Source organism: Somniosus microcephalus, chromosome 4 (assembly GCF_052327205.1).
Source record: "Somniosus microcephalus isolate GS21.2 chromosome 4, FLI_Smic_1.0, whole genome shotgun sequence".
Lineage (NCBI taxonomy): Eukaryota > Metazoa > Chordata > Chondrichthyes > Squaliformes > Somniosidae > Somniosus > Somniosus microcephalus.
Genome location: NC_140990.1, coordinates 11,088,766 through 11,116,412, shown reverse-complemented (window position 1 = coordinate 11,116,412; position 27,647 = coordinate 11,088,766). Strand labels below are relative to the sequence as shown.

General features: G+C 48.5%; 1 protein-coding gene and 1 pseudogene across 2 annotated transcripts in view; both read left to right on the top strand.

Moving 5' to 3' along the window:
• LOC147118291 (uncharacterized) overlaps positions 1–6,120 on the top strand; it is a 277,499-nt gene extending 271,379 nt beyond the window's left edge. For both annotated transcript variants that reach the window (XM_085984363.1, XM_085984362.1), the window contains one exon: positions 5,770–6,120. In XM_085984363.1, the coding sequence (XP_085840489.1) occupies positions 5,770–6,105 (336 nt within the window). In that variant the 3' untranslated portion in view covers positions 6,106–6,120. The remainder of the gene's footprint in view (positions 1–5,769) is intronic.
• An 11,027-nt stretch (positions 6,121–17,147) lies between these two features.
• On the top strand, positions 17,148–18,838 carry LOC147118290 (uncharacterized; annotated as a pseudogene).
• The last annotated feature ends 8,809 nt before the right edge of the window (positions 18,839–27,647 follow it).

Below are 27,647 nucleotides of genomic sequence, written 5' to 3'. Positions count from 1 at the left end.
AGTTGTCAGGGACAGTGTCCCTGATTTCCCACATGGCACAGGAGAAGCATGACACGGGTCCGAGCTGCCCTTCCATGACTTAACCCTTACAATACCCTTTTATTTACTACAATTTAGCTTAATTATTGAATTCTACTTAGAATAAGTTTGTGAAAGTACTCACCAACCAGTCACCTACCTGTTTTCTGGTGTTGTATTTTCACTGCCGCCTCCTGTCCTGGAACCTTTTCCACCTAGGTTAGGCTCCTGAAATAAAATAAATTGAACCTACCTTTTCAACTTCCCCTAACCCCTAAAAGGTTAGAGGAGGTGGAAGGGTGGGAGACACTACACTGTAGTGTTTCGGGTTTAGCAACAGCTCCACCTATATAAGAGTTACTGGCCTCCTGCTCTCCCAACTGCACCAGCTGTGAAAGAAAAAGCCCGCGAAAGGTGAGCTTTTAAACTCACCAGTTACTGGCCTCCTGCTCTCCCGACTGCCCCAGCAGTTACTGGCCTCCTGCTCTCCCGACTGCCCCAGCTGTGGTCTCGGGCCTCGCCTCTCTCCGGTTTTTATACCGGGCTCCGACTCACTGCTCCCGACTGGTCTCGGGCCTCGCTGGTCGCCGGGTTTTCTCCCGAGCTCCTCCTCACTGCTCCCGACTCCGCCTCCACCCACTGCCGATGCCGCACTGAGGCCTACCTGAGCCTCTGGGGCCTCTTGTAGTCGCTCTGCCGCTCAGCTCCGCCTCCACCCGCTGCCGATGCCGCACTGGGGCCTACCTGAGCCTCTGGGGCCTCTTGTAGTCGCTCTGCCGCTCAGCTCCTCCTCCACCCGCTGCCGATGCCGCACTGGGGCCTACCTGAGCCTCTGGGGCCTCTTGTAGTCGCTCTGCCGCTCAGCTCCGCCTGCACCCGCTGCCGATGCCGCACTGGGGTCTACCTGAGCCTCTGGGGCCTCTTGTAGTCACTCTGCCGCTCAGCTCCGCCTCCACCCGCTGCCGATGCCGCACTGGGGCCTACCTGAGCCTCTGGGGCCTCTTGTAGTCGCTCTGCCGCTCAGCTCCGCCTCCACCCGCTGCCGATGCCGCACTGGGGCCTACCTGAGCCTCTGGGGCCTCTTGTAGTCGCTCTGCCGCTCAGCTCCGCCTCCACCCGCTGCCGATGCCGCACTGGGGCCTACCTGAGCCTCTGGGGCCTCTTGTAGTCGCTCTGCCGCTCAGCTCCGCCTCCACCCGCTGCCGATGCCGCACTGGGGCCTACCTGAGCCTCTGGGGCCTCTTGTAGTCGCTCTGCCGCTCAGCTCCTCCTCCACCCGCTGCCGATGCCGCACTGGGGCCTACCTGAGCCTCTGGGGCCTCTTGTAGTCGCTCTGCCGCTCAGCTCCGCCTCCACCCGCTGCCGATGCCGCACTGGGGCCTACCTGAGCCTCTGGGGCCTCTTGTAGTCGCTCTGCCGCTCAGCTCCGCCTCCACCCGCTGCCGATGCCGCACTGGGGCCTACCTGAGCCTCTGGGGCCTCTTGTAGTCGCTCTGCCGCTCAGCTCCTCCTCCACCCGCTGCCGATGCCGCACTGGGGCCTACCTGAGCCTCTGGGGCCTCTTGTAGTCGCTCTGCCGCTCAGCTCCGCCTCCACCCGCTGCCGATGCCGCACTGATAGCATCCCTGGATGGGTACTCAAAGAATGTGCTGATCAGCTGGCTGATGTCTTCACCGCCATCTTCAATCTGTCATTGGCCCAGGCAGTAGTCCCTACATGCTTCAAGACCGCCACCATTATTCCTGTGCCAAAGCAAACGGCTGTGACATGTCTGAACGACTATCGACCTGTCACACTCACACCCATCATAATGAAGTGTTTCGAGAGACTGGTCCTGGCTCACATCAAAGCCAGTGTTCCCGCCTCTCTTGACCAACACCAGTTTGCCTATCGTGCAAACAGATCAACGGAGGATGCAATCACAACTGCTCTACATTCTGCATTGAAACACTTAGACGGTAAAGAGACCTACATCAGAATGCTGTTCATAGACTACAGCTCAGCATTCAACACTATCGTCCCCAACACGCTGGCCACCAAACTCCACACTCTTGGCCTGAACACTTCCCTTTGCAACTGGACCCTGGACTTCCTAACTAACAGACTGTCAAATTAGGTAACCACACCTACCCCCCCCCGACCCTGAACACGGGGGCCCCACAAGGTTGTGTGCTGAGCCCCCTCCTCTACTCCCTCTTCACCCACGACTGCGTGGCTGTTCATGGTTCCAACACCATCATCAAGTTTGCGGATGATACCACGGTGGTAGGCCAGATCAACAACAACGATGAGTCAGCCTACAGGGCGGAGGTCCAGCACCTCGTGAAGTGGTGCGCCGATAACAACCTGGCCCTTAACATCAAGAAAACCAAGGAAATCATTGTGGACTTCAGGAAGTCTAAAGGCGGAAGTCACACCCCCATCCACATCCATGGGGCTGTGGTGGAAAGGGTGGACAGCTTTAAGTTCCTTGGAGTCCACATCACGGAAGACCTCTCCTGGTCCCTCAATACTTCCTCTTTGGTGAAGAAGGCCCAGCAGCGCCTATATTTCCTAAGGAGGCTGAAGGGATGTAACCTGTCACCCCAGATCCTCTCTAACTTTTACCGCTGCACAATAGAGAGCATCCTGACGAACTGTATCACAGTATGGTATGGCAGCTGTAGCTACTATGACCGGAAAGCCCTGCAGCGGGTAGTCAAAACTGCCCAACGCATTACCGGCACCCGGCTACCGACCATTGAGAACATCTACCAGAAACGCTGTTTACGGAGGTCACTGACCATCATCAAAGACCCTACCCACCCCAGCCACAGTCTGTTCACCCCCCTGCCATCTGGGAGATGCTACAGATGCATTCGCACCCGAACGACCAGATTTAGGAACAGCTTCTTTCCCAGGGCTGTCATCCTATTGAACTCTGCAAATAAATTCTAAAGCTTGCACATCTGCCAATGCACTTTATTATGTTTATGTTTATGTTACAAGCCAAATGTATGTTAAATGTCTTAATCAAAATGTACACTCTCGGGAGCCGCAAGCTTACATTTCGTTGTACTGCACTTGTGCACAAACAATGACAATAAAGTTGATTATTATTATTAGGTGGGTGGAAGCCTTTGCCACCCGAGATTGCTCTGCAAAAACAGTTGCACTAATATTGGCTACCGAGGTTATACCCCATTGGGGAGTGCCTCTGAAAATTGACTCAGACAACGGCACTCATTTCACCAGGAAAATAATGAAAGAAATCTGTAAGCTGCTACAAGTGACACAAAAATATCACATACCATATCACCCCCAGAGCTCGGGGATGGTAGAAAGAATGAATAGGACACTGAAAAACGTGCCGACAAAAGCCATCCAAGAAACAGGGAAGCGATGGTCAGAATTATTACCCAGCATACTAATGAGGCTGCAAGCCACCCCAGGATGAACGACCGGACTGACCCCCTATGAATTAATGACAGGACGAGCTATGAGACTACCAGAGGATTTGGCTGGAGGGGTGGGAGAACCAGGACCAGTACAAGATAGATTAAGGTGATACTTAGTACAACTAAATCAGGAGGTACAAGCACTAAATAAAAAAGTAAGGAACCAACAACAGATTCAAGATCTAGAAAGGCAGAATGCTGGACTTAAACCAGACGAGTTGTCCAGAATAGATCAACAAGTAATGACGCAAGTTATCGGAAGATAGGGAATGGGGCCCGTTGGATGGGGCCATGTACTGTATTAATGACAAGTGATACGTGTGTTTGTCTACAGGAACCGACGGGTATGCAATGGAAGCAATGGACCCAGGTGAAACCATTTAACACTAAAGACCCCCATTCTACCCTCTCCTCTAGGGGAAAGAGCTCGGAAGATGACCAGACCTCTGTTTAAATTACAGATAAATGTGGATCCAGTCGACCCTTTATATCAGAGGGTCTGTCTTGTAGTGATCAATAGCATGTCATTCTATAGTGGACACTAGGTGGAGCCGTAGAGCTGTATATAGCTGTATGTATATAAGACTACACTACTCAGCTGTATAGATAGTAAGACTACATTACCCATGAGGCACTAGGCTACCCAGAAGGCAACAGTCAAGATGGCAGCCTGCACACAGGAGCACACAGGCTGCATCTCTACAGATACTGTACCTAGCGAACGTGTACTGAATAAATGACTAGCTAGAAGCTAGCTGTGTTCATAAGAATGTCTAGTTATTAATGAACATAACATGGTACCAGGATGGTGAAGATCTGCTGAAAATTGGGAAAAGTGACATGGAGAATTTGAAGCCACCAGAGCGTTTGAAACTCACAGGAAACATCGGCTACAATTGGCAGACTCTTAAACAACAATTCGAACTCTACATTGCAGCCATTGGATTCAGTACGAAGCCAGACGCAAGGAAGATAGCGTTGCTGCTTACGGTTGCAGGCCCACAGGCGATAGAGGTATTTAATACATTTGTATTTAATCCAGCGGAGAACAGAAAAATTAGAAGATGTGCTAAAAAAAATTGATGCACATTGCTCTCCCAAAAAGAATGAGACGTATGAAAGATACATCTTCCGTTCTCAGACACAGCAACAAAATGAGACTTTTGATAGCTTTATAACTGATCTGAAACTGAAAGCACAGACATGTAATTTCTCTGAGCTCAAAGCATCCATGATTCGTGACCAGATTGTGTTTGGTATTCATGATAAAAAAGTCAGGGAACGTCTGTTGAGAGAAACCGAACTAAATTTGGAAAATGCGGTGAAAATATGCCAAGCCAGCGAGCTAGCTCGAAAGCACGCGAAGACTTTCAGTGAAATCAATAATGATGCGATTGTAATGAGTGAAAATGCTGCTGTCAGTGCTGTGTCCTACAAGGGGAAGAAACGTGGGCAGAACAGAAATGGAAAGCAATCGGAGGATGAAATTTTTAATTGTAAACGCTGTGGTTACAAACATCAGTTAAGACAATGCCCAGCGTTTGGAAAAATGTGCACAAAGTCTAATGGAAAGAATCACTTTGCCAAACAATGCTTTTCAAAAGTACAAACTAAGAAAGGGCAACGAGTTAATGTAATTGAGGGCACTGATTTAAGTGAGACATTTTTTGTCGGAATGGTGTCATGTGACGATATCAAAAAAGATACAGAAAATGTGCAGCCCTCAGAAATGGACAATGCTGAACATAAAGTCAATGCAGTAAAAGTGGACAAATGGATGATCCCACTGCAGGTAAATGGAGCATTAGTTACCTTGAAACTAGACACTGGGGCAAAAGCAAACTTAATCAGTATGAGTGACATTAACAATATGAAAGAAAAGTCCAAAATACAGAAAAAGTCAGTACTACTGAAGAACTATAATGGGCAGAAAATAGATAGCTTAGGTGTATGCAGACTTAAAGTGACAGTCAAAGACAAACTGCATCATCTCATGTTTTCTGTTATGGCTGAAAGACTTGATTCGATACTAGGTGACAAAGCTTGTGAAGACTTAGAACTGGTCAAGAGAGTCTACCGTATAAACTGTGCCATAAGCAGACCAGATGACTCAGGTGATGAAGCAGAGAGCCCATCAAGGATGAAAAGGCCAAAGGGTATCCATGTCTTCAAAAAGCCTAGTTTCTCCAAGAAGAAAGAAAAAGACTTTAAGCACAAAGAGAAGCCAAAGGAAGAAAAGCACAAAGAGGAAAAACACAAGGAGAAAAAGTCCAAAGATATAACCGCAGCAGATATTGTTAAGCAGTGGAAAGAGAAAAAGAAAAAGAAGAAGCCTGCACCAGAGCAGGAAGCAGTTCCGGTGGATACTCCTTCTTCCCTCAGGCCAATCTTTGGTGTTCCATTAGCCAAGGCTGCTGAGAGGACTATGCTGTATGATGGGATCCAGCTGCCAGCAGTTTTTCGAGAGTGCATTGACTACATTGAGAGTTATGGCATGAAGAGTGAAGGAAACACTGAAACCCTCTCCAAGCAAAGATCGCAAGGAGACCTCGATCTATACAAGAGCAGATTGATGACAATGCTGCAACTGCATCTTGTCATTCACCGCCAGAACAATCTCACGAAGACACATCAGACTTACCCATGTTGAGAAGATCCACACGTGAAGTAAAAAAGCCTGATAGACTTAATCTTTGAGTAAAATGTAAAGCTTTGAAAATGTGTTGACTGTTTGGAAAATGTTTATGTTTATAGAGCACTAACAAAAGTGTTACTGATATTATCTTTATTGTTTTCTTGAAAGTTGATTGATCTTGATTTTGTTAAACCTCAAAGAAAGGGGGATGTAGTGATCAATAGCATGTCATTCTATAGTGGACACTAGGTGGAGCCGTAGAGCTCTATATAGCTGTATGTATATAAGACTACACTACCCAGCTGTATAGATATTAAGACTACATTACCCATGAGGCACTAGGCTACCCAGGAGGCAACAGTCAAGATGGCAGCCTGCACACAGGAGCACACAGGCTGCATCTCTACAGATACTGTACCTAGAGAACGTGTACTGAATAAATGACTAGCTAGAAGCTAGCTGTGTTCATAATCAGAATGTCTAGTTATTAATGAACATAACACGTCTCGGGGAGAAGAAGCTCTCCCGGTTTACCCTTACACCCGAGAACTCATTTTTAATGTGGAAGCAAGTCATCCGAGGGACTGCCTAAGAAGAAAGAAGAAGATATAATTGGAGTAAGACTTCTTTACTCCTGTACTCAAATCCTCTTGTAATGAAGGCCAGCATAACATTTGCCTTCTTAACTGCCTTTCACGACCACCGGATGCCCCAAAGCGCTTTACAGCCAATGAAGTACTTCTGAAGTGTAGTCACTGTTATAATGTGGGAAACGCGGCAGCCAATTTGCACACAGCAAGCTCCCACAAACAGCAATGTGATAATGACCAGATAATCTGTTTTTTCGTCATGTTGATTGAGGAATAAATATTGGGCTCAAAACACCGGGAATAACTTCTTCGAAATAGCACCATGGGATCTTTTACATCCACCTGAGGGGGCAGACGGAGGCCTCGGTTTAACGTCTCACCCGTAGGACGGCACCTCCGACACTGCAGCGCTCCTTCATTACTGCCCCTCCAACAATGCGGCTCTCCCGCAGCACTGTCCCTCCGACAGTACGGCGCTTCCGCAGTACTGCCCCTCCGATGGTGCGGTGCTCCGAGCACCACCCCTCCGACAGTGCGGCGCTTCCTCAGTACGGCCCCTGCGACAGTGCAGCGCCCCCTCAGTACTGCCCCCCGACAGTGCAGTGTTCCCACCGTACTGCCCCTCCGACAGTTCGGCGCTCCCTCAGTACTGCCCCTCCGACAGTGCGGCGCACCCTCAGTACTACCCCTCCCACTGTGCAGCACTCCCTCAGTACCGCCCCTCCGACAGTTCGGCGCTCCCTCAGTACTGCCCCTCTGACAGTGCGGCGCTCCCTCAGTACTGCCTCTCCCACTGTGCAGCACTCCCTCAGTACCGCCCCTCCCACAGTGCATCGCTCCCTCAGTACTGCCCCTCTGACAGTGCGGCACTCCCTCAGTACTGCACCTCCAACAGTGCAGCACTCCCTCAGTACTGCCCTTCCGACAGTGCTCCCTCAGTACTGTTCCCCCGACAGTGCGGCGCTCCCTCAGTACTGCCCCTCTGACAGTGCGGCACTCCCTCAGTACTGCCCCTCCGACAGTGCGGCGCTCCCTCAGTACCGCCCCTCTGACAGTGCAGCGCTCCCTCAGTACTGCCCCTCCGACAGTGCGGCGCTCCCTCAGCACTGCCCCTCCGACAGTGTGGCGCTCCCTCAGCACCGCACTGGAGTGTCAGCCTCGCTTTATATGCTCAAGTCCCTGGAGCGGGATTTGAACCCACAACCTTCTGACTCTGCTATCCACTGAGCCACAGCTGACTCCAGTCTTTTACACAGTTTCATCATAACTTCCTTGCTTTTGCACTCTATGCCTCTCCTAAAGCAGGGGAGTTATGATGAATTGTTAAACAGTTTTTTTTGCAGAGTGACCAAGGCTGTCTGTAGGAAACAATTTTGCATTTGAAAGAAGCTTGTATTGTGAAGCTTGTGCCCCTTTGCCAGGCCCGCTGCCTGCGGCCCCTCTCCCAGATTCCAGCCCCAGCTCTGTGCTGACTGAGCTGCTTTCACCTGGGGACAGCGCGTCACAATCGGCCCCAGCGCACCTGAGCTGGAGAGGAGGCCCCGCCCCCTTGCCGCGCCGCCATTGGTTGGAGGACCAGGCCACCCAGTGAAGTCCTCCCAGCTCAGCCCTTTTCCCTATTAGTCCGCGCTCCCGTCAGTCAGAATCACATTGCTCCGGCTCACTCTGCCACCCCGCACGGCTCAATCCACTCCGTTCGGCGCCCGCGGAGGTTCCGCCCGCCCGACTCTCAGGTTTGGTTTTTCTCGTATTTTACTTTATAATCTCACTCTCCGCTCCCCCCTCACCTCGATTTAAATCGATTCCCCAACACTTGACTTTACCCCGGCCGCTGATTTCGCCTCTTCCCCGGGCCTGGCCTTCTGCCAGCTCTCCGGGGGCCCCGCGCAGGTGCACTGGCAGCCTCGTTTTTTGGTGGGGCCGAATGAGCATGCACGGCCCTGCCTCTCCACTTTTAAAGTGACACCCACCCCCCTCCACATTTAAAGGGACACCCACTCCCTCCACATTTAAAGGGACACCCACTTCCTCCACATTTAAAGTGACTCCCTCCCCCCCTCTCATGTGTTCTTCAAATTAAACAAAGAAGAAACATAGAAGATAGGAACAGGAATCGGCCATTTGGCCCCTCGAGCCTGCTCTGCCATTCCATGAGATCATGGCTGATCATCCAAATTCAGTGACCTGTCCCTGCTTTCTCCCTATATCCCTTGATCCCTTTAGCCTTAAGAAATATATCTAACTCCTTCTTGAAAATATTTAATGAATTGGCCTCCACTACCTTCTATGGTAGAGAATTCCACAGGCTCACCACTCTCTGGGTAAAGTAATTCCTCCTCATCTCTAAGTCTGAGGATAAGGGTTAAGCCATTTAGGACATGTTTCTATGCGACCCCTGGTTCTGGAATCCATGACTATCGGGAACATCCTTCCTGCATCTAGTCTGTCTAGTCCTCTTAGAATTTTATACATTTCAATGAGATCCCCTCTCATTCTTCTAAACTCCAGCGAGTATAAGCCCAGTCGACCCAATCTCTCCTTATACATCATTCCTGCCATCCCAGGTAACAGCCTGGTGAATCTTCGCCGCACTCCCTCCCTGACAAAGACATCCTTCCTCAGATAAGGCGACCAAAACTGCACACAATACTCATGATGTGGTCTCACCAAGGCCCTGTACAACTGCAGCAAGACATCCTTGCTCCTCTACTCGAATCCTCTCGCTATGAAGGCCAACATTCCATTTGCCTTCTTAACCGCCTGCTGCACCTTCAGGCTTACCTTCAGCGACTGGTGCACAAGGACACCCAGGTCTCATTGCACTTCCCCTTCTCCCAATCTATTATCGTTCAGATAATAATCTGCCTTCCTGTTTTTGCCACCAAAGTGTTGGTGCAGGCTCGATGGGCCGAAATGGCCTCTATCTGCACTGTGGGGTTTCTGTGATTCTGTGAAAGTGGATAACCTCGCATTTGTGGGAAGGGGGCCGAATGAGCATGCGCGGTCCCACCTCTCCAGATTTAAAGTGACACCCACCCCCTCCACATTTAAAGGGACACCCACCCCCTCCACATTTAAAGTGACTCCCTCCCCCCTCTCGTGTGTTCTTCTGATTAAAGGGTCAGTGACAATAACCCCGGCCACCGCGCTTTAGCAAGGATCTGAAAGACATTGAGAGCCAGCCACTGGCTCAGTTGGGAGCACCCTCGTCTCTGACTCAGAAAGTTGTGGGTTCATAGTCCCCACTCCAGGGACTCAAGCGCATAAACCTAGTCTGATGCGCCGGGGCAGTGCTGAAGGAGCGCCGCACTGTCGGAGGGGCAGTGCTTAGGGGGCACCGCGCTGTCGGCGGGGCAGTACTGAGGGAGCACGGCCCTGTCGGCGGGGCAGTACTGAGAGAACGCCGCACTGTCGGAGGGTCAGTACTGAGGGAGCGCCGCACTGTTGGAGGGTCAGTACTGAGGGAGCGCTGCACTGTCGGAGGGGCAGTACTGATGGAGTGCCGCACTGTCGGAGGGGCAGTACTGAGGGAGCGCCGCACTGTCGGAGGGACAGTAATGAAGGAGTGCTGCACTGTCGGAAGGGCGGTGCTGAGGGAGCGCTGCTCCATTGGAGGGGCAGTACTGAGGGAGCGCCGCACTGTCGGAGGGACAGTAATGAAGGAGTGCTGCACTGTCGGAGGGACAGTACTGAGGGAGCGCCGCAGTGTCGGAGGTGCAGTACTGAGGGAGCGCCGCAGTGTCGGAGGTGCCGTCCTACGGATGAGACGTTAAACCGAGGCCCCCGCCTGCCCCCTCAGGTGGACTTAAAAGATCCCGTGGTGCTATTTTGAAGAAGTTATCCCCGGTGTTTTGAGCCCAATATTTATCCCTCAATCAACATGACGAGAAAACACTATCTGGTCATTATCACATTGCTGTTTGTGGGAGCTTGCTGTGCGCAAATTGGCTGCCGCGTTTCCCACATTACAAAAGTGACTACATTTCAAAAGTACTTCATTGGCTGTAAAGCGCTTTGGGACGTCCGGTGGTCATGAAAGGCAGTTAAGAAGGCAAATAGTATGCTGGCCTTCATTACAATAGGATTTGAGTACAGGAGTAAAGAAGTCTTACTCCAATTATATCTTCTTCTTTCTTCTTAGGCAGTCCCTCAGAACCGAGGATGACTTGCTTCCACATTAAAAATGAGTTCTCAGGTGTAAGGGTAAACCAGGAGAGCTTCTTCTCCCCGAAACGGACCCTCTGATATAAAGGGTCGACTGGATCCATGTTTATCTGTAATTTAAACAGAGGTCTGGCCATCTTCCGAGCTCTTTCCCCTAGAGGAGAGGGGAGAATGGGGTCTTTAGTGTTAAATGGTTTCACCTGGGTCCATTGCTTCCATCGCATACCCATCGATTCTTGTAGACAAACACACTTATCACTTGTCATTAATACAGTACATGGCCCCATCCAACGGGCCCCATTCCCTTTCTTCCGATAACTTGCGTCATTACTTGTTGACCTATTCTGGGCAACTCATCTGGTTGAAGTCCAGCATTCTGCCTTTCTAGACCTTTAATCTGTTGTTGGTTCCTTACTACTTTATTTAGTGCTTGTACCTCCTGATTTAGTTGTACTAAGTATCGCCTTAATCTATCTTGCACTGGTCCTGGTCTTAAACACATACCTTGGTTCTGTCATCACAAAGGAGGACACAAATAACCTCCCAGAGATGTCGGGGAACAAAGGGTCTGATGAAAGGGTGGAACAGAAAGAAATCAATATTTGTAGGGAAATAGTGTTAGGGAAATTGATGGGATTGAACATAACAACATAAGAAGTAGGAGCAGGAGTAGGTCATACGGCCCCTCGGGCCTGCTCCGCCATTCAATAGGATCATGGCTGATCCGAATCTAGACTCACATCCACTTCCATGCCCGCTCCCCGTAACCCCTAATTCCCTTATCTGCTAGGAAACTGTCTATCTCCGATTTAAATCTATTTAATGTTGCAGCTTCCACAGCTATCTGAGGTAGGAAATTCCATAGATTTACTACCCTCTGAGTGAAGAAGTTTCACCTCATCTCAGTTTTGAAAGGGCAGCCCCTTTTTCTAAGATTATGCCCCCTAGTTCTAATCTCACCCATCAGTGGAAACATTGTCCCCGCATCCACCCGATCAAGCCCCCTCACAATCTTATATGTTTCCATAAGATCGCCTCTCATTCTTCTGAATTCCAATGAGTAGAGGCCCAACCTACTCAACCTTTCCTCATAAGTCAGCCCCTCATCTCCGGAATCAACCGAGTGAACCTTCTCTGAACTGCTTCGAGAGCAAGTATATCTTCTCTTAAATATGGAAACCAAAACTGTACGCAATATTCCAGGTGTGGCCTCACCAGCACCCTGTATAACTGAAGCAAGTCTTCCCTGCTTTTATACTCCATCCCCCTTGCAATAAAAGCCAAGATTCCATTGGCCTTCCTGATCACCTGCTGTACCTGCATACTAACCTTCTGTGTTTCATGCACCAGGACCCCCAGATCCCTTTGTACTGCAGCACTTTGCAGTTTCTCTCCATTTAGATAATAACTTGCTCTTTGATTTTTTCTGCCAAAGTGCATAACCTCACACTTTCCAACATTATATTCCATCTGTCAAATTTCTGCCCACTCACTTAGCCTGTCTATGTCCTTTTGCAAGTTTTTTATGTCCTCCTCACTCACTGCTTTCCCTCCCATCTTTGTATCATCGGCAAACTTGGATATGTTGCACGCGGTCCCCTCCTCCAAATCGTTAATATAGATTGTAAAGAGTTGGGGTCCCAGCACTGACCCCTGCTGAAAACCACTAGTTACTGACTGCCAACCCGAGAATGAACCATTTATCCCAACTCTCTGTTTTCTGTTAGATAGCCAATCTTCCACCCATGCCAGTATATTACTCCCAATCCTGTGATTTTTTATCTTGTGCAGTAATCTTTTGTGTGGCACCTTGTCAAATGCCTATTGGAAGTCCAAATACACCACATCCACTGGTTCCCCTTTATCCACCCTGTTTGTTACATCCTCAAAGAATTCGAGCAAATTTGTCAAACATGACTTCCCCTTTATAAAACCATGCTGACTCTGTCCGATTAAGTTATGCTTATCCAAATGTCCTGTTACTGCTTCCTTAATACTGGACTCCAACATTCTACCAACCACAGATGTTAGGCTAACTGGTCAATAGTTTCCATCCTTTTGTCTACCTCCCTTTTTAAACAAGAAACTGGAAAGTACTGTAGTACAAAGGGATCTGGGGGTCCTGGTGCACGAAACTCAAAAAGTTAGTATGCAGGTGCAGCAAGTGATCAAGAAGGCCAATGGAATGTTGGCTTTTATTGCTAGGGGGATGGAATATAAAAGCAGGGAGGTATTGCTGCAGTTGTACAAGGTATTGGTGAGACCGCACCTGGAATACTGCATACAGTTTTGGTGTCCATACTTAAGAAAAGACATACTTTGTCTCGAGTCAGTACAAAGAAGGTTCACTCAGTTAATCCCGGGGATGAGGGGGTGGTCATATGAGGAGAGGTAGAGTAGATTGGGACTCTACTCATTGGAGCTCAGAAGAATGAGAGGCAATCTTATTGAAACATATAAGATTGTGAAGGGGCTTGATCGGGTGGATGCGGTGAGGATGTTCCCAATGATGGGTGAAACTAGAACTAGGGGGCATAATCTTAAATTAAGGGGCTGCTCTTTCAAAACTGAGATGAGGAGAATCTTCTTCACTCGGAGGGTGGTAGGTTTGTGGAATTTGCTGCCCCAGAAAGCTGTGGAAGCTACATCATTAAATAAATTTAAAACAGAAATAGATAGTTTCCTAGAAGTGAAGGGAATTAAGGGTTATGGGGAGCGGGCAGGAAATTAGACATGAGTCTAGGTTCGGAATGGTCATGGCCCTGTGGGTAGTGGAGTGGGCCCAGGGGCCCTGTTGCCTGGTTCTGCTCCTACTGTGTTCTAATTCTGTGTTAGATTTCAGGAGATGGTTTTATTCCTGTTCCTGGCTGGGGTGGAGATCGCCTTTACAGAAGGTAAGTACTGTAGAAAATATAGGGACAGAGTGATCTCCTGGAAGAATTTCGATCGCCTAGATGGGTCGGAGAGGAATTTCCCAGATTTTTTTCTCCCAAATTGGCCATTGGGTCTTTATCTGGTTTTTCGCCTCTCCCGGGAGATCACATGGGTTCGGGTGGATGCACAGTGATAGAAGATTTTAGGTTAGGATCAGATCAGCCATGATCTTATTGAATGGTGGAGCAGGCTCGAGGGGCCGATTGGCCTACTCCTGCTCCTATTTCTTATGTTCTTATGTTCTTATGTAATAAGGGCATTACATTAGCAGTTTTCCAATCTGCTGTGACCTTGCCTGAATCCAGGGAGTTTTGGAAAATTACCACCAATGCATCCGCAATCCCCACCACTACCTCTCTCAAGACCCGAGGATGTAAGCCATCAGGTCCAGGGGATTTATCCGCCTTAAGTCCCATTATCTTACTGAGTACCATCTCCTTAGTGATTTTAATCGTGTTTAGCTCCTCTCCCCCATAGCCCCCTGTTTGTCCAGTGTTGGGATATTTATAGTGTCGTCTACTGTAAAGACTGATACAAAATATTTGTTCAGCGTTTTTGCCATCTCAATGTTCCCCACTACTAATTTCCCGGTCTCGTCCTCTAAGGGACCAACATTCACTTTAGCCACCCATTTTCTTTTTATATAACTGTAGAAACTCTTGCTATCTGTTTTTATATTTTTCGCTAGTTTACTTTCATAATCTATCTTCCCTTTCTTAATTAATCTTTTAGTTATTCTTTGCTGGCTTTTAAAAACTTCCCAATCTTCTATCCTCCCACCAGATTTGGCTACTTTATATGCCCTTGTTTTCAGTCGGATACTATCCTTTATTACTTTACTTAGCCACGGATGGCTGTCTTTTCTTTTACGGCCCTTTTTCCTCAGTGGAATATATTTTTCTTGAAAATTGTGAAATATCTCCTTGAATGTACACCACTGCTCATGTACCATCTTACACCTTAATCTATTTTCCCAGTCCACTTTAGTCAACTCTGCTCTCATACCTTCAATGTCTCCTTTATTTAAGCTTAGTACGCTGGTTTGAGATCCAACTCTCTCACCCTCCAACTGAATTTGGAATTCAACCATGTTATGGTCACTCATTCCAAGGGGATCCTTTACTAGGACATTTTTTATTAATCCTGCCTCATTACACAGGACCAGATCTAAGATTGCCTGCCCCCTGGTTTTTTCAGTAACATACTGCTCAAGGAACCCATCCCTAATGCACTCTATGAACTCTTCCTCAAGTCTGCCCTGCCCAATTTGATTTGTCCAGTCAATATAAAAGGTAAAACCTCCCATGATTATAGCTGTTCCCTTATTACAAGCCCCAACTATTTCCTGATGTATACTCTGACCAATAGAGTTGCAACTGTTAGGAGGCCTATAGACTATGCCCACTAGTGACTTTTTCCCCTTACCATTCCTTATTTCCACCCAAACCGTTTCACTATCCTGATCCTTTGACCCAATATCATTTCTGACTATTGCAGTGATTCCATCCTTTATTAACACAGCCACCCCACCTCCTTTTCCTTCCTGTCTGTCCTTCCTAATAGTCAAATACCCCTGGATGTTTAGTTCCCAGTCATGGTCACCCGGCAGCCATGTCTCCGTAATGGCCACCAGATCATACCCATGTGTAATTATTTGTACCGTCAATGCGTCTATTTTGTTACGAATGCTGCGTGCATTCAGATAAAGAAGTTTTAAATATGTTTTGTGACAATTTATTCCTGCTTTTACCCCCTTTACTACATTACCTTTATCTTTATATATTCTGTCCCTTCCTGACATGCTCTGGTTTTTAATTCCCCCACTGCTACCTTGCTCTATTGCCTTCTCCGCTGACATTTTTATTTTTCACTCTCTTGAAACCTCCCCCCCCCCCACTAATTAGTTTAAAGCCCTCTCTAAAGCCCTAGTTATTCAATTCACCAGGATACTAGTCCCAGCACTGGCCAAGTGAAGTCCGTCCCAACGGAACAGCTCTGTCCTGTCCCAGTACTGGTGCCAGTGTCCCAAGAAGCAAAACCCATTTCTCCCACACCAGTCTTTGAGCCACGCATTTAACTCTCTGATTTTATTTACCCTAGCCAAATTTGCTCGTGAGGGCAGGTAGAGCACGGGTTAGATACAGAGTAAAGCTCCCTCTACACTGTCCCATCAAACACTCCCAGGGCAGGTACAGCATGGGTTAGATACAGAGTAAAGCTCCCTCTACACTGTCCCGTAAAACACTCCCAGGGCAGGTACAGCACGGGTTAGATACAGAGTAAAGCTCCCTGTACACTGTCCCCATCAGACACTCCCAGATCAGGTCCAGCATGGGTGAGATGCTGAGTAAAGCTCCCTCTACACTGTCCCATCAAACGCTCCCAGGGCAGGTACAGCACGGGTTAGATACAGAGTGTCAGCCATGGCTCAGGCGGCAGCACTCTCGCCTCTGAGTCAGAAGGTTGTGGGTTGAAGTCCCACTCCAGAGACTCGAGTCTAAAACTCTGTGCTGCCCCTCCAGTGCAGTGCTGAGGGAGTAAAGCCCAGTGCAGAGTAAAGTTCCCTCTGCACTGCTCCACTAACAGGCCTGAGCCCCAAACTCAGAAGAGCGCCCTCTGCTGCATTCCACTTGTCTCAGCAGTGGGAAAAACAGGCGGCAGAAGTCCCGCCCCTCGGACACCCCGATTGGTTGGAGGATCCACCGCCACCTCAGTCCTCCGAGCTCCGCCCGCTCTCTCCCTATTGGCCGGATCTCCCTTCAGTCACCGCCGTGGAGTTGATGACGTGCCCCAGTCTGGCTCTGTGCAGAAGACAAGGGGCTGCGGCTGCTCAATCCACTCCGCTCGGTGCCGGGAGGGCACTGGGATGGTGCGGTTTGTATTTTCTTTTTATTTATCTCCCCGCCTGCGTTTCTCTCCGCTATATAAAAAAACCTGATAAAACTGACTTTCCGCTGGTGATCCGGACTCTCAGGCGGTGTGTGTGCTGAGCATGTGTGGTGCAGGCCGGGCGCCTGTGGAGCAGAAGAGGGCGGTGCCATGGGGTGCATGCGAGGGATCAGCCACAACTCAGCGCGGCGGCCAGAGCGCTTTCTGGAGTGCGGGGGCTTGTGGGGATTGCAGCCGCCATTACTGTTGATCCTTTCAACCAACCTGTGCAGCAGCTGGGGCCTGAAAATCAGCTCCACTGCCCCTGGGCTGGGAAAGGGGGACATGAGGCAACATTCTCCCTCTTACCGTCATTCTACACTCCTTTCACAGTGTTTAAAAACGGAGCATTTACAGACAGGAATCTCAAACCAAACAGCACGTCAAGATCTGACAGAGTCTCTCGATTCATCAGTACCTGAATTTCACCGGGCTTTGCACATGGAAGGGGAGCGCAGCGATCGCAGCGTGGACAAATTGCACACGTGTTCCATGTGTGGACATGGATTTAGCCGATCGCCTGACCTGGAGGGCCACATGGACAGGCTCACTGGAGAGAGACGGTATGAATGTGAGGACTGCGGGAAGGGGTTCGCCCAGCTGACTAGCCATGAGTGCAGTCACAGTAGGAACTGACTGCATAAATGCAAGGACTGCGGGAAGGGATACGTTCACCCGTATGCACTGAAAGCTCATCGGCGAGCTCGCACTGGGGAGAGGCCGTTCACCTGCCCAGTGTGTGGGAAGGGATTCGCTCAGTCCTCCAATCTGTGGACACACCAGCGAGTACACACCGGGGAGAGACCGTTCACCTGCCCAGTGTGTGGGAAGGGATTCGCTCAGTCCTCCAATCTGTGGATACACCAGCGAGTTCACACCGGGGAGAGGCCGTTCACCTGCCCCATGTGTGGAAAGGACTTCACGTGTTTGTCCAACCTGCTGGGACACCAGTGAGTTCACTCTGACGAGAGGCCATTTAAATGTTCAGACTGTGGGAAGAGCTTTAAGCGCTCCCAGTATCTGATGAAGCACCAGCGGCTGCACACTGGAGAGAGATTGTACAGCTGCTCTCACTGCCACAAGAGGTTTGTGAACTCCGCGGACCTGCTGACACATCAGCGAGTTCACACTGGGGTGAGGCCGTTACCTGCTCTGTGTGCGGGAAGGGATTCGCTCATTCGTTCAGCCTGCGGACCCACCGGAGAGTACATACTGGGATGAGTCCATTCACCTGCTCCGTGTGCGGGAAGGGATTCGCTGAGTCCTCGAATCTGCTGGTACACTGGAGAATTCATAATGGACAGAGGCCGTTCACCTGCTCCGTGTGTGGGAAGGGATACGCTCAGTCCACCCTCTTGCTGATACACCAGCGAGTTCACACTGGGGAGAGGCCGTTCACCTGCTCCATGTGTGGGAAGGCCTTCAGATATTCAGCCAGCCTGCTGGGACACCAGCGAGTTCACACCGGGGAGAGGCCATTCACCTGCTCCATGTGTGGGCAGGACTTCCCGTATATGTCCAGCCTCCTGGGCCACAAGTGAGTTCACACTGATGAGAGGCCTTTTAAATGTTCAGACTGTGGGAAGAGCTACAAAAGCTCCCAAGAGCTGAAGCGACACCAGCGTGCTCATACTGGAGAGAGGCCGTTCCCCTGCTCCATGTGTGGGAAGGCATTCGCTCATTCGTTCACCCTGCTGGCACACCACAAAATTCACACCGGGGAGCGGCTGTTCACCTGCTCCGTGTGTGGGAAGGAGTTTGCTCTGTCCTCCCACCTGCTGAGACACCAGCGAATTCACACCGGGGAGAGGCCATTCATCTGCTCCGTGTGTGGGAAGGGATTCACTCAGTCCTTTCACCTGCTGAGACACGAGCAAGGTCACACCAGGGAGAGACCATTCACTGACTGCACAGGCGGCACGGGATTGACTCAGTCCTCCAGCCTGCTGAAACAGCAACCACTTTGAAGTGGAGAGAGGCCGTTCACCTGCTCCGAGTGCAGGAAGGGATAAACTCAGTCATCCAGCCTGCTCGGACACCAGCGAGTTCATACTGGACAGTCACCGTTCGCTGAGCGTCCAACCTATTTAGAGAGCTGCAAATTCCCACTGAGACCCTGTAAAATGTTCTGACGATGGGAAGAGATTTAAAAGTGCTATCGCACTGAGGCGAGGCCATTCAACAGGGTTTCAGGAGGAGGTCAGGTCCAAACAATCCCATTTCCTGAGTGTGACATCGAGTGTACAGCACAGAAAGAGGCCATTCGGCACAACTGGTCCATGCTGGCGTTTATGCTCCACACGAGCCTCCTCCCACCCTACTTCATCTAACCCGAGCAGCATATCCTTCTCGCAGTAACCAAGCTTGTGTATAACAGGCCACTTAAACATGTCAGTTGGAACAGACTCGAGAAGATCGCGCGCGAATCCACTGTACTTCTATTCTCCAGACTGAGGGAATTATATACTACATATTGACTGGGCAAATCAAATTACCACTAATGGTGTGGAGGACGAATTCTTGGAATGCATGCGAGATGATTTCCTGGATCAGTATGTGGAGGAACCAACCAGGGATGAGGCTATTCTGGATCTGGTACTGTGTAATGAGAAAGGGCTAATCAACAATCTTGTGGTAAAGGGACCTTTAGGGACAAGTGACCATAATATGATTGAACTTTACATTAAGTTTGAGGGTGATGTAGTCCAATCTGAAACTAAGGTCTTCAATCTAAACAGAGGAAACTACAAGGGTATGAGGGACAAGTTGGCCATGGTAGATTGGGAGACTAGACTAAAAGGTATGAAGGTGGACATACAATGGCTAACATTCAAGGAAATAATGCATAATTTGCAACAAACATATATTCCTCTAGGACATAAAAACCCAAAAGGAAAAGTGATCCAACCATCGCTAACAAAAGAAATTAAAGTGAGTATTAAGTCAGAAAAAGCAGTCAGCTTGAGGATTGGGATCTTTTTAGAAATCAGTAAAGGGGGACTAAGAAATTGATAAAGAAAGGGAAAATGGATTATGAGCACAAACTAGCGAAAAATATAAAAACGGATTGTTAAAGCTTCTATAGGTATGTGAAAAGGAAAAGACTGGCGAAGGTAAATGTAGGTCCTTTACAGTCAGAGACAGGAGAATTTATAATGGAGAATGAGGAAATGGCAGAGAAATTAAATAAATACTTTGTTTCTGTCTTCACGGAGGAAGACACAAAAAACCTCCCAGAAATACGAGAAAACCAAGGGTGTGGCGAGAATGAGGAACTTAAAGAAATTATTATTAGTAAAAAAACAGTACTAACAAAATTAATGGGACTAAAAGTTGATAAATCCCAAGGACCGGATGACCTACATCCTAGGGTTTTGAAAGAGGTGGCCATTGGGATAGTGGACGCATTGGTTGTCATCTTCCAAAATTCTATAGATTCTGGAACGGTTCCTGCAGATTGGAGGATAGCAAATGTAACCCCGCTATTTAAGAAAGGAGGGAGAGAGAAAGCAGTGAACTACAAACCTGTTAGCCTCACATCAGTAGTTGGGATAATGCTGGAATCTATTATAAAGGATGCAATAACTGGGCACTTCGAAACTAATAGTAAGGTTGGGCAGAGTCAACATGGATTTATGAAAGGGAAATCCTGTTTGACAAACGTATTGGAGTTCTTTGAGGATGTAACTAGTGGAGTGGACAAAGGGGAACTGGTAGATGTGGTGTATTTGGATTTTCAGAAGGCCTTCGAAAAGGTCCCACACAAGAGATTGGTGAATAAAATGAGGGCATATGGAATTGGGGGTAATATACTAGCATAGATTGAGAATTGGTTAACAGACATAAAACAAAGAGTAGGGATAAACGGGTCTTTTTCAGGATGGCAGGCTGTGACTAGTGGGGTACCACAAGGAACGGTGCTTGGGCCCCAGCTATTCACAATCTATATCAATGATTTGGATGAGGGGACTAAATGTAACATTTCCAAATTTGCTGATGATACAAAGCTAGGTGGCAGTGTCAGTTGTGAAGAGGATGTGAAGAGGCTTCAAGGGGATCTCGACAGGCTCAGTGAGTGGGCAAGAACATGGCAGATGGAATATAACGTGGATAAATGTGAAGTTATCCACTTTGGTAGAAAAAACAGAAATGCATAGTATTTCCTAAATGGTGAAAGATTGGGGAATGCAGATGCTCAAAGGGACCTGGGTGTCCTTGTACTGAAAGTGAATCATAGAGTCATAGAGTCATAGAGTTTTACAGCACAGAAAGAGGCCCTTCGGCCCATCATGTCTGCGCCGCCCATCCATCCCTGTCCAGTCTAATCCCATTTTCCAGCATTTGGTCCATAGCCTTGCATGCAATGGCATTTCAAGTGCTCATCCAAATGCTTCTTGAATGTTGTGAGGGTTCCTGCCTCTACCACCCTTTTAGGCATTGAGTTCCACATTCCAACCACCCTCTGGGTGAAAAAGTTCCTCCTCAAATCCACTCTAAATCTCCTGCCCCTTACCCTGAATCTATGCCCCCTTGTTATTGACCCCCCTACTAAGGGGAAAAGTTCCTCTTTGTCTACCCTATCTATGCCCCTCATCATTTTGTACACCTCAATCAGGTCCCCCCTCAGCCTTCTTTGCTCCAAGGAAAACAACCCCAGCCTGTTTAGTCTTTCTTCATAGCTGAGGCGCTCCATCCCAGGTAACATCCTGGTGAATCTTCTCTGCACCCTCTCCAAAACAATCACATCCTTCCTATAGTGAGGCGACCAGAACTGCACACAGTACTCCAGCTGTGGCCTCACCAGCGTGTTGTACAGCTCCATCATAACCTCCCTGCTCTTATATTCTATGCCTCGGCTAATGAAGGCAAGTATCCCATATGCCTTTTTAACCACCTTATCTACTTGTTCCACTGCCTTCAGAGATCTATGTACATGTACACCGAGGTCCCTCTGACCCTCTGTACTTCCTAGGGTCCTACCACTCATTGTGTATTCCCTTGCCTTATTTGTCCGTCCAAAATGCATCACCTCGCACTTTTCAGGGTTAAATTCCATTTGCCACTTTTCCGCCCATCTGACCAACCCGTCTATATCGTCCTGTAGCCTGAGGCTTTCCCCCTTGCAATTTACCACCCCACCAATTTTCGTGTCATCTGCAAACTTACTGATCATCCCTTTTACATTCTCATCCAAATCATTTATGTAGATCACAAACAACAAGGGACCCAGCACCGATCCCTGAGGTACCCCACTGGACACAGGCTTCCAGTCACAAAAGCAACCTTCGACCATCACCCTCTGCCTCCTGCCACTCAGCCAGTTTAGGATCCAACGCGCCAAGGCACCCTGGATCCCATGGGCTCTTACCTTCTTGACCAGTCTCCTATGCGGGACTTTGTCAAAGGCTTTACTGAAGTCCATGTAAACCACATCCACAGCATTTCCCTCATCCACCTCCCTAGTCACCCCCTCGGAAAATTCAATCAGATTTGTCAGACATGATTTACCCTTGACAAAGCCATGCTGACTATCCCCGATTAATCCTTGCCTCTCCAAGTGGAGACTAATTTTGTCCCTCAGAATTTTTTCCAATAATTTCCCTACCACAGATGTTAGGCTCACTGGCCTGTAATTCCCTGGTTTATCCCTGCTACCCTTCTTGTATAATGGTACTACATTAGCTGTTCTCCAGTCCTCTGGTACATCCCCTGTGGCCAGAGAGGTTCTGAAAATTTGTGTCAGAGCCCCTGCAATCTCCTCCTTTGCCTCCCACAGCAGCCTGGGATACATCTCGTCCGGGCCTGGGGATTTATCCACTTTTTGGCCTGCTAAAACCGCTAGCACCTCCTCCCTCTCGATGCTAATATGTTCAAGTATGTCACAATCCCCTTGCCCGATTTCTATGTCTGCATCGTCTTTCTCCATAGTGAACACAGATGCAAAAAATTCATTTAAAACCCCGCCTACATCATCTGGTTCTACACACAGATTGCCACTTTGGTCCCTAATGGGCCCTACCCTTTCCCTGGTTATCCTCTTGCCCTTAATATACTTATAAAACATCTTAGGATTTTCCTTTATTTTGCTCGCCAGTGTTATTTCATGGCCCCTCCTCGCCCTCCTAATTTCTTTTTTAATTATGCCCCTGCACTTTTTATACTCCTCTAGGGCTTCTTCCGTCTTTAGTCTTTTGTAACTGCCAAAAGCCCCCCTTTTATTTCTAATGCATTTTTGTATCTCCCTTGTCATCCAAGGTTCCCTTTGCTTGTTGGTCCCACCCTTGACCTTTACAGGAACATGTTGGCGCTGTACTCTCTCTATTTCCCTTCTGAAAGTCTCCCACTGTTTTGATGTGGATTTTCCTATAAGTAGCTGCTCCCAGTCCACTTTGGCCAGATCCTGCCTTATCATATTAAAATCGGCCTTCCCCCAATTTAGAACCCTTATTTCCGGGCCGTCTTTGTCTTTTTCCATGACCACCTTAAATTTCACCGAATTATGGTCACTGTCGCCAAAATGCTCTCCTATTGATACTTCCACCACTTGCCCGGCTACATTCCCCAGAATTAGGTCCAGTACCGCCCCCTCTCTTGTAGGACTTTCTACATGTTGGCTCAAAAAGCTCTCCTGGATGCACTTTAAGAATTCTGCACCCTCTAAGCCTTTCACACTCTGACTATCCCAATTTATATTGGGGAAGTTGAAATCCCCCACTATTATTACCCTATTATTTTCACACTTCTCTGAGATTTGCCTACATATCTGTTCCTCTATCTCCCCCTGACTGTTTGGGGGCCTATAGTACACTCCCAGCAAAGTGCTTGCCCCCTTTTTGTTTTTAAGTTCTACCCATATGGCCTCATTAGAGGAACCCGCTAATATATCATCCCTCCTTACAGCAGTAATTGACTCCTTAATTAATATTGCAACACCCCCTCCCCTTTTACACCCCCCTCTGTCTCGCCTGAAGATTCTATACCCCGGAATATTGAGCTGCCAGTCCTGACCCTCCCTCAACCATGTCTCCGTGATGGCAACAATATCGTACTCCCATGTGTTCAACAACAACTTCAGTTCATCCACCTTATTTGCAAGACTCCTTGCATTAAAATAAATGCCTTCCAGCACCGCCATATTCCCTTTTGCCTTCACATATTTGCTCTGCCTTCCCAGCTGACTTGTTTTTTCCTCTGCATTTGGCTGTAAATCACCCCCTACTATAGCTCCACTCTGTACCCCATCCCCCTGCCAAGTTAGTTTAAACCCCCCCCCAGCAGTGCTAGCAAATCTCCCCGCAAGGATATTGGTTCCCCTCTGGTTCAGGTGTAAACCGTCCGACTTGTACAAGTCCCACCTTTCCCAGAAGCAGACCCAGTGATCCAGGAAACTAAAGCCCTCCCTCCTGCACCATCCCTTTAGCCACGCATTCATCTGTTCTATCTTCCTATTTCTATACTCACTAGCACGTGGCACCGGGAGTAATCCAGAGATTACAACCTTTGAGGTCCTGCTCTTTAATCCTTCACCTAGCTCCCTAAATTCTTGCTGCAGGACCTCATCCCTCTTTTTACCTATGTCGTTGGTACCAATGTGGACCACGACCTCTGGCTGTTCACCCTCCCCCTCCAGAATGCCCTGCAGCCGCTCAGTGATATCCTTGACCCTGGCACCAGGGAGGCAACAAACCATCCTGGATTCACGTCTACGGCCACAGAAACGCCTATCTGTTCCCCTTACTATAGAATCCCCTACCACTATTGCTCTCCCACTCTTTTTCCCCCCTTCCTGGGCAGCAGGAGCACCCCCAGTGCCAGGAAGTTGGCTGCTGCTGCCTTCCCCTGGTGAGTCATCACCCTCAACAGTATCCAAAGCGGTATACTTGTTTGAGAGGGGAATGATCACAGGGGTCTCCTGCACTACCTGCCTGCTTCTATTGCTCCACCTGGTGGTCACCCATTTCCTGTCTTCCTGTGCATCCCTTCCCTGCGGTGTGACCAACTCACTAAACGTGCTATCCACGACCCTCTCAGCATCGTGAATGCTCAACAACCCATCCACCCGCAGCTCCAGCGCCTCAATGCAGTCTGCTAGTAGCTGCAGATGGATGCATCTCTGGCACACGTGGTCATCAGGGGCACCAGGGTCCCTGAATTCCCACATTGAGCAAGAGGAGCATATCACGGGGCTGGGCTCACCTGGCATGACCTTCCCTTTACTTAATTTAAATTAATTTACTATCACCAATTAAAATTATCTCTAAGGCGCTTGTATAGTTTACCAACAGTCCCTGCTACACCAGAAAAGACCCTAGTAACTCTAAACTACAGAGTTAAAGTTTAAAAAAGAGAAATACTCACCAACCAATCACTTACCTGCTCCCTGGTGACGTCACACACTGATTACTTGAATGTGCAGGTGCAGCAAGCCATTAGGAAGGCAAATGGTATGCTGGCCTTTATTACAAGAGGATTTGAGCACAGGAGTAAAGAAGTCTTACTCCAATTATATAGGGCCTTGGTGAGACCACACCTGGAGTACTGTGTACAATTTTGGTCTCCTTACCTAAGGAAGGATATACTTGCCATACAGGGAGTGCAACGGAGGTTCACAAGATTGATTCCTGGGATGGCGGGACTGTTGTATGAGAAGATATTGAGTAAACTAGGACTGTATTCTCTTGAATTCAGAAGAATGAGAGGGGATCTCATTTAAGCATACACAATTATTACAGGGCTTGATAGGGTGGATGCTGGGAGAATGTTTCGCTTGGCTGGGGAGTCTAGAACCAGGGGCCACAGCCTCAGGATAAAGGGTAGGCCATTCAGGACTGAGGTGAGAAGAAATTTCTTCACACAGAGGGTGGTGAATCTTTGGAATTCTCTACCCCAGAGGGCTGTGGAGGCTCAGTCATTGGGTATATTCCAAACAGAAGTCGATAGATTTCTGACTAGTAAGGGCACCAAGGGATATGGCGATAGGGCCGGTGAATGGAGTTGAGGCAGAAGATCAGCCATGATCTCATTGAATGGCAGAGCAGGCTCAAAGGGCCGAATGGCCGACTCCTGCTCCTACTTCTTATGTTCTTATCACGCGATCTGTGTTATGCAGCGCTCTTAATAAAGCCTGAAGAGACAACATGTGTTCTTGTGAGCTCGATTATCTGGTATCTGAAACCCTGGGACTCCCGATCATTAGAGTCAACCTCAGTGTGTGGAAAGGGATTCCCTGGTGTGTCCCACCCGCTGACACACCAGAGTGTCCACATTGTGACTGCGGGGGGTCGATTCCACTGATTCTGATGCCTTTAATCACATCCAGGACTGAACCATGTTAATTCAGGCAACTGGGACTTGTTAATGTTAATATCTCAATAACTGGGCTGGATTTTAATATTCTGTATAAATAAATCAGCTTTGTTTGAAGCATACAGTCTATTGAGTCCTTGATTCCAAGATAAGTCGAGAGCCAAGTGATGAGTTGTTACAGACATTCCCTGTCCTTTCAATATCTGTGTCAGTAGAGAAGCTGATGGGTTTGTGTTACTTCATGAGTGAAGTTCTATTCACATCGAGGTTCTGGATGTCACTGTGGGGGAACAGAACATTTTAGATAAAGAGTAAAGCTCCCTCTACAGTGTCCCATCAAACACTCCCAGGGCAGGTACAGCACGGGTTAGATACAGAGTAAAGCTCCCTCTACACTTTCCCATCAAACACTCCCAGGGCAGGTACAGCACGGGTTAGATACAGAGTAAAGCTCCCTCTACACCGTCCCATCAAACACTCCCAGGGCAGGTACAGCACGGGTTAGATACAGAGTAAAGCTCCCTCTACACTTTCCCATCAAACACTCCCAGGGCAGGTACAGCATGGGTTAGATACAGAGTAAAGCTCCCTCTACACCATCCCATCAAACACTCCCAGGGCAGGTACAGCACGGGTTAGATACAGAGTGAAGCTCCCTCTACAGTGTCCCATCAAACACTCTCAGGGCAGGTACAGCACGGGTTAGATACAGAGTAAAGCTCCCTCTACACTTTCCCATCAAACACTCCCAGGGCAGGTACAGCACGGGTTAGATACCGAGTAAAGCTTCCTCTACACTGTGCCATCGAACACTCCCAGGGCAGGTACAGCACGGGTTAGATACAGAGTAAAGCTCCCTCTACACTTTCCCATCAAACACTCCCAGGGTGGGTACAGCACTGGTTAGATACAGAGTAAAGCTCCCTCTACACTGTCCCATCAAACACTCCCAGGGCAGGTACAGCATGGGTTAGATACAGAGTAAAGCTCCCTCTACACTGTCCCATCAAACACTCCCAGGGCAGGTACAGCACGGGTTAGATACAGAGTAATGCTCCCTCTACACTGTAAAATACCCTGGTCGTGTATATACATATATCTGTAGGATTCGGGTTTGTTTTAATCTCATGTGATGAAGGTTTCGCTGCTTTCTTTTGACTTGTGGATTTGTGCTGTGCTAGAAATGATGAAATGGTTAAATTGTTCATTGCCAGGATGTTTCAGGGTTTGATAATATCCGTTCACAATTGAGCCAACAGTGCTGTTTACTTCCTGCTGAAGTCCAGGATGTCTGATCCCTGCCTGTTTGACCACAACTTTGTCAACACAATAGGCTGAAGACAGCGACAGGAAGTGAGACAATGGGCCCTGGATGATCAACAAGTTGGCATCTGGTGTTTTGTCAGGAAGTCCCTCATTTCCGGGCCTCTTTTTCACAAACTCTGGTCAGGCCCCAATGAATCATCTGGGACCGTAGGCCTGACGAGAGGCCTTTGTTCTGGAGCAACAGGATTGAAAAGCAGAGAAGTGATATTAAACTCAGATACAACCTGTTGTGTCTCAAGGGGTTTTATACCCTTATCTATATAACAATTAAGAAGGACTCCGGGGTGGAGAGTTTAGTTAACGGCCATT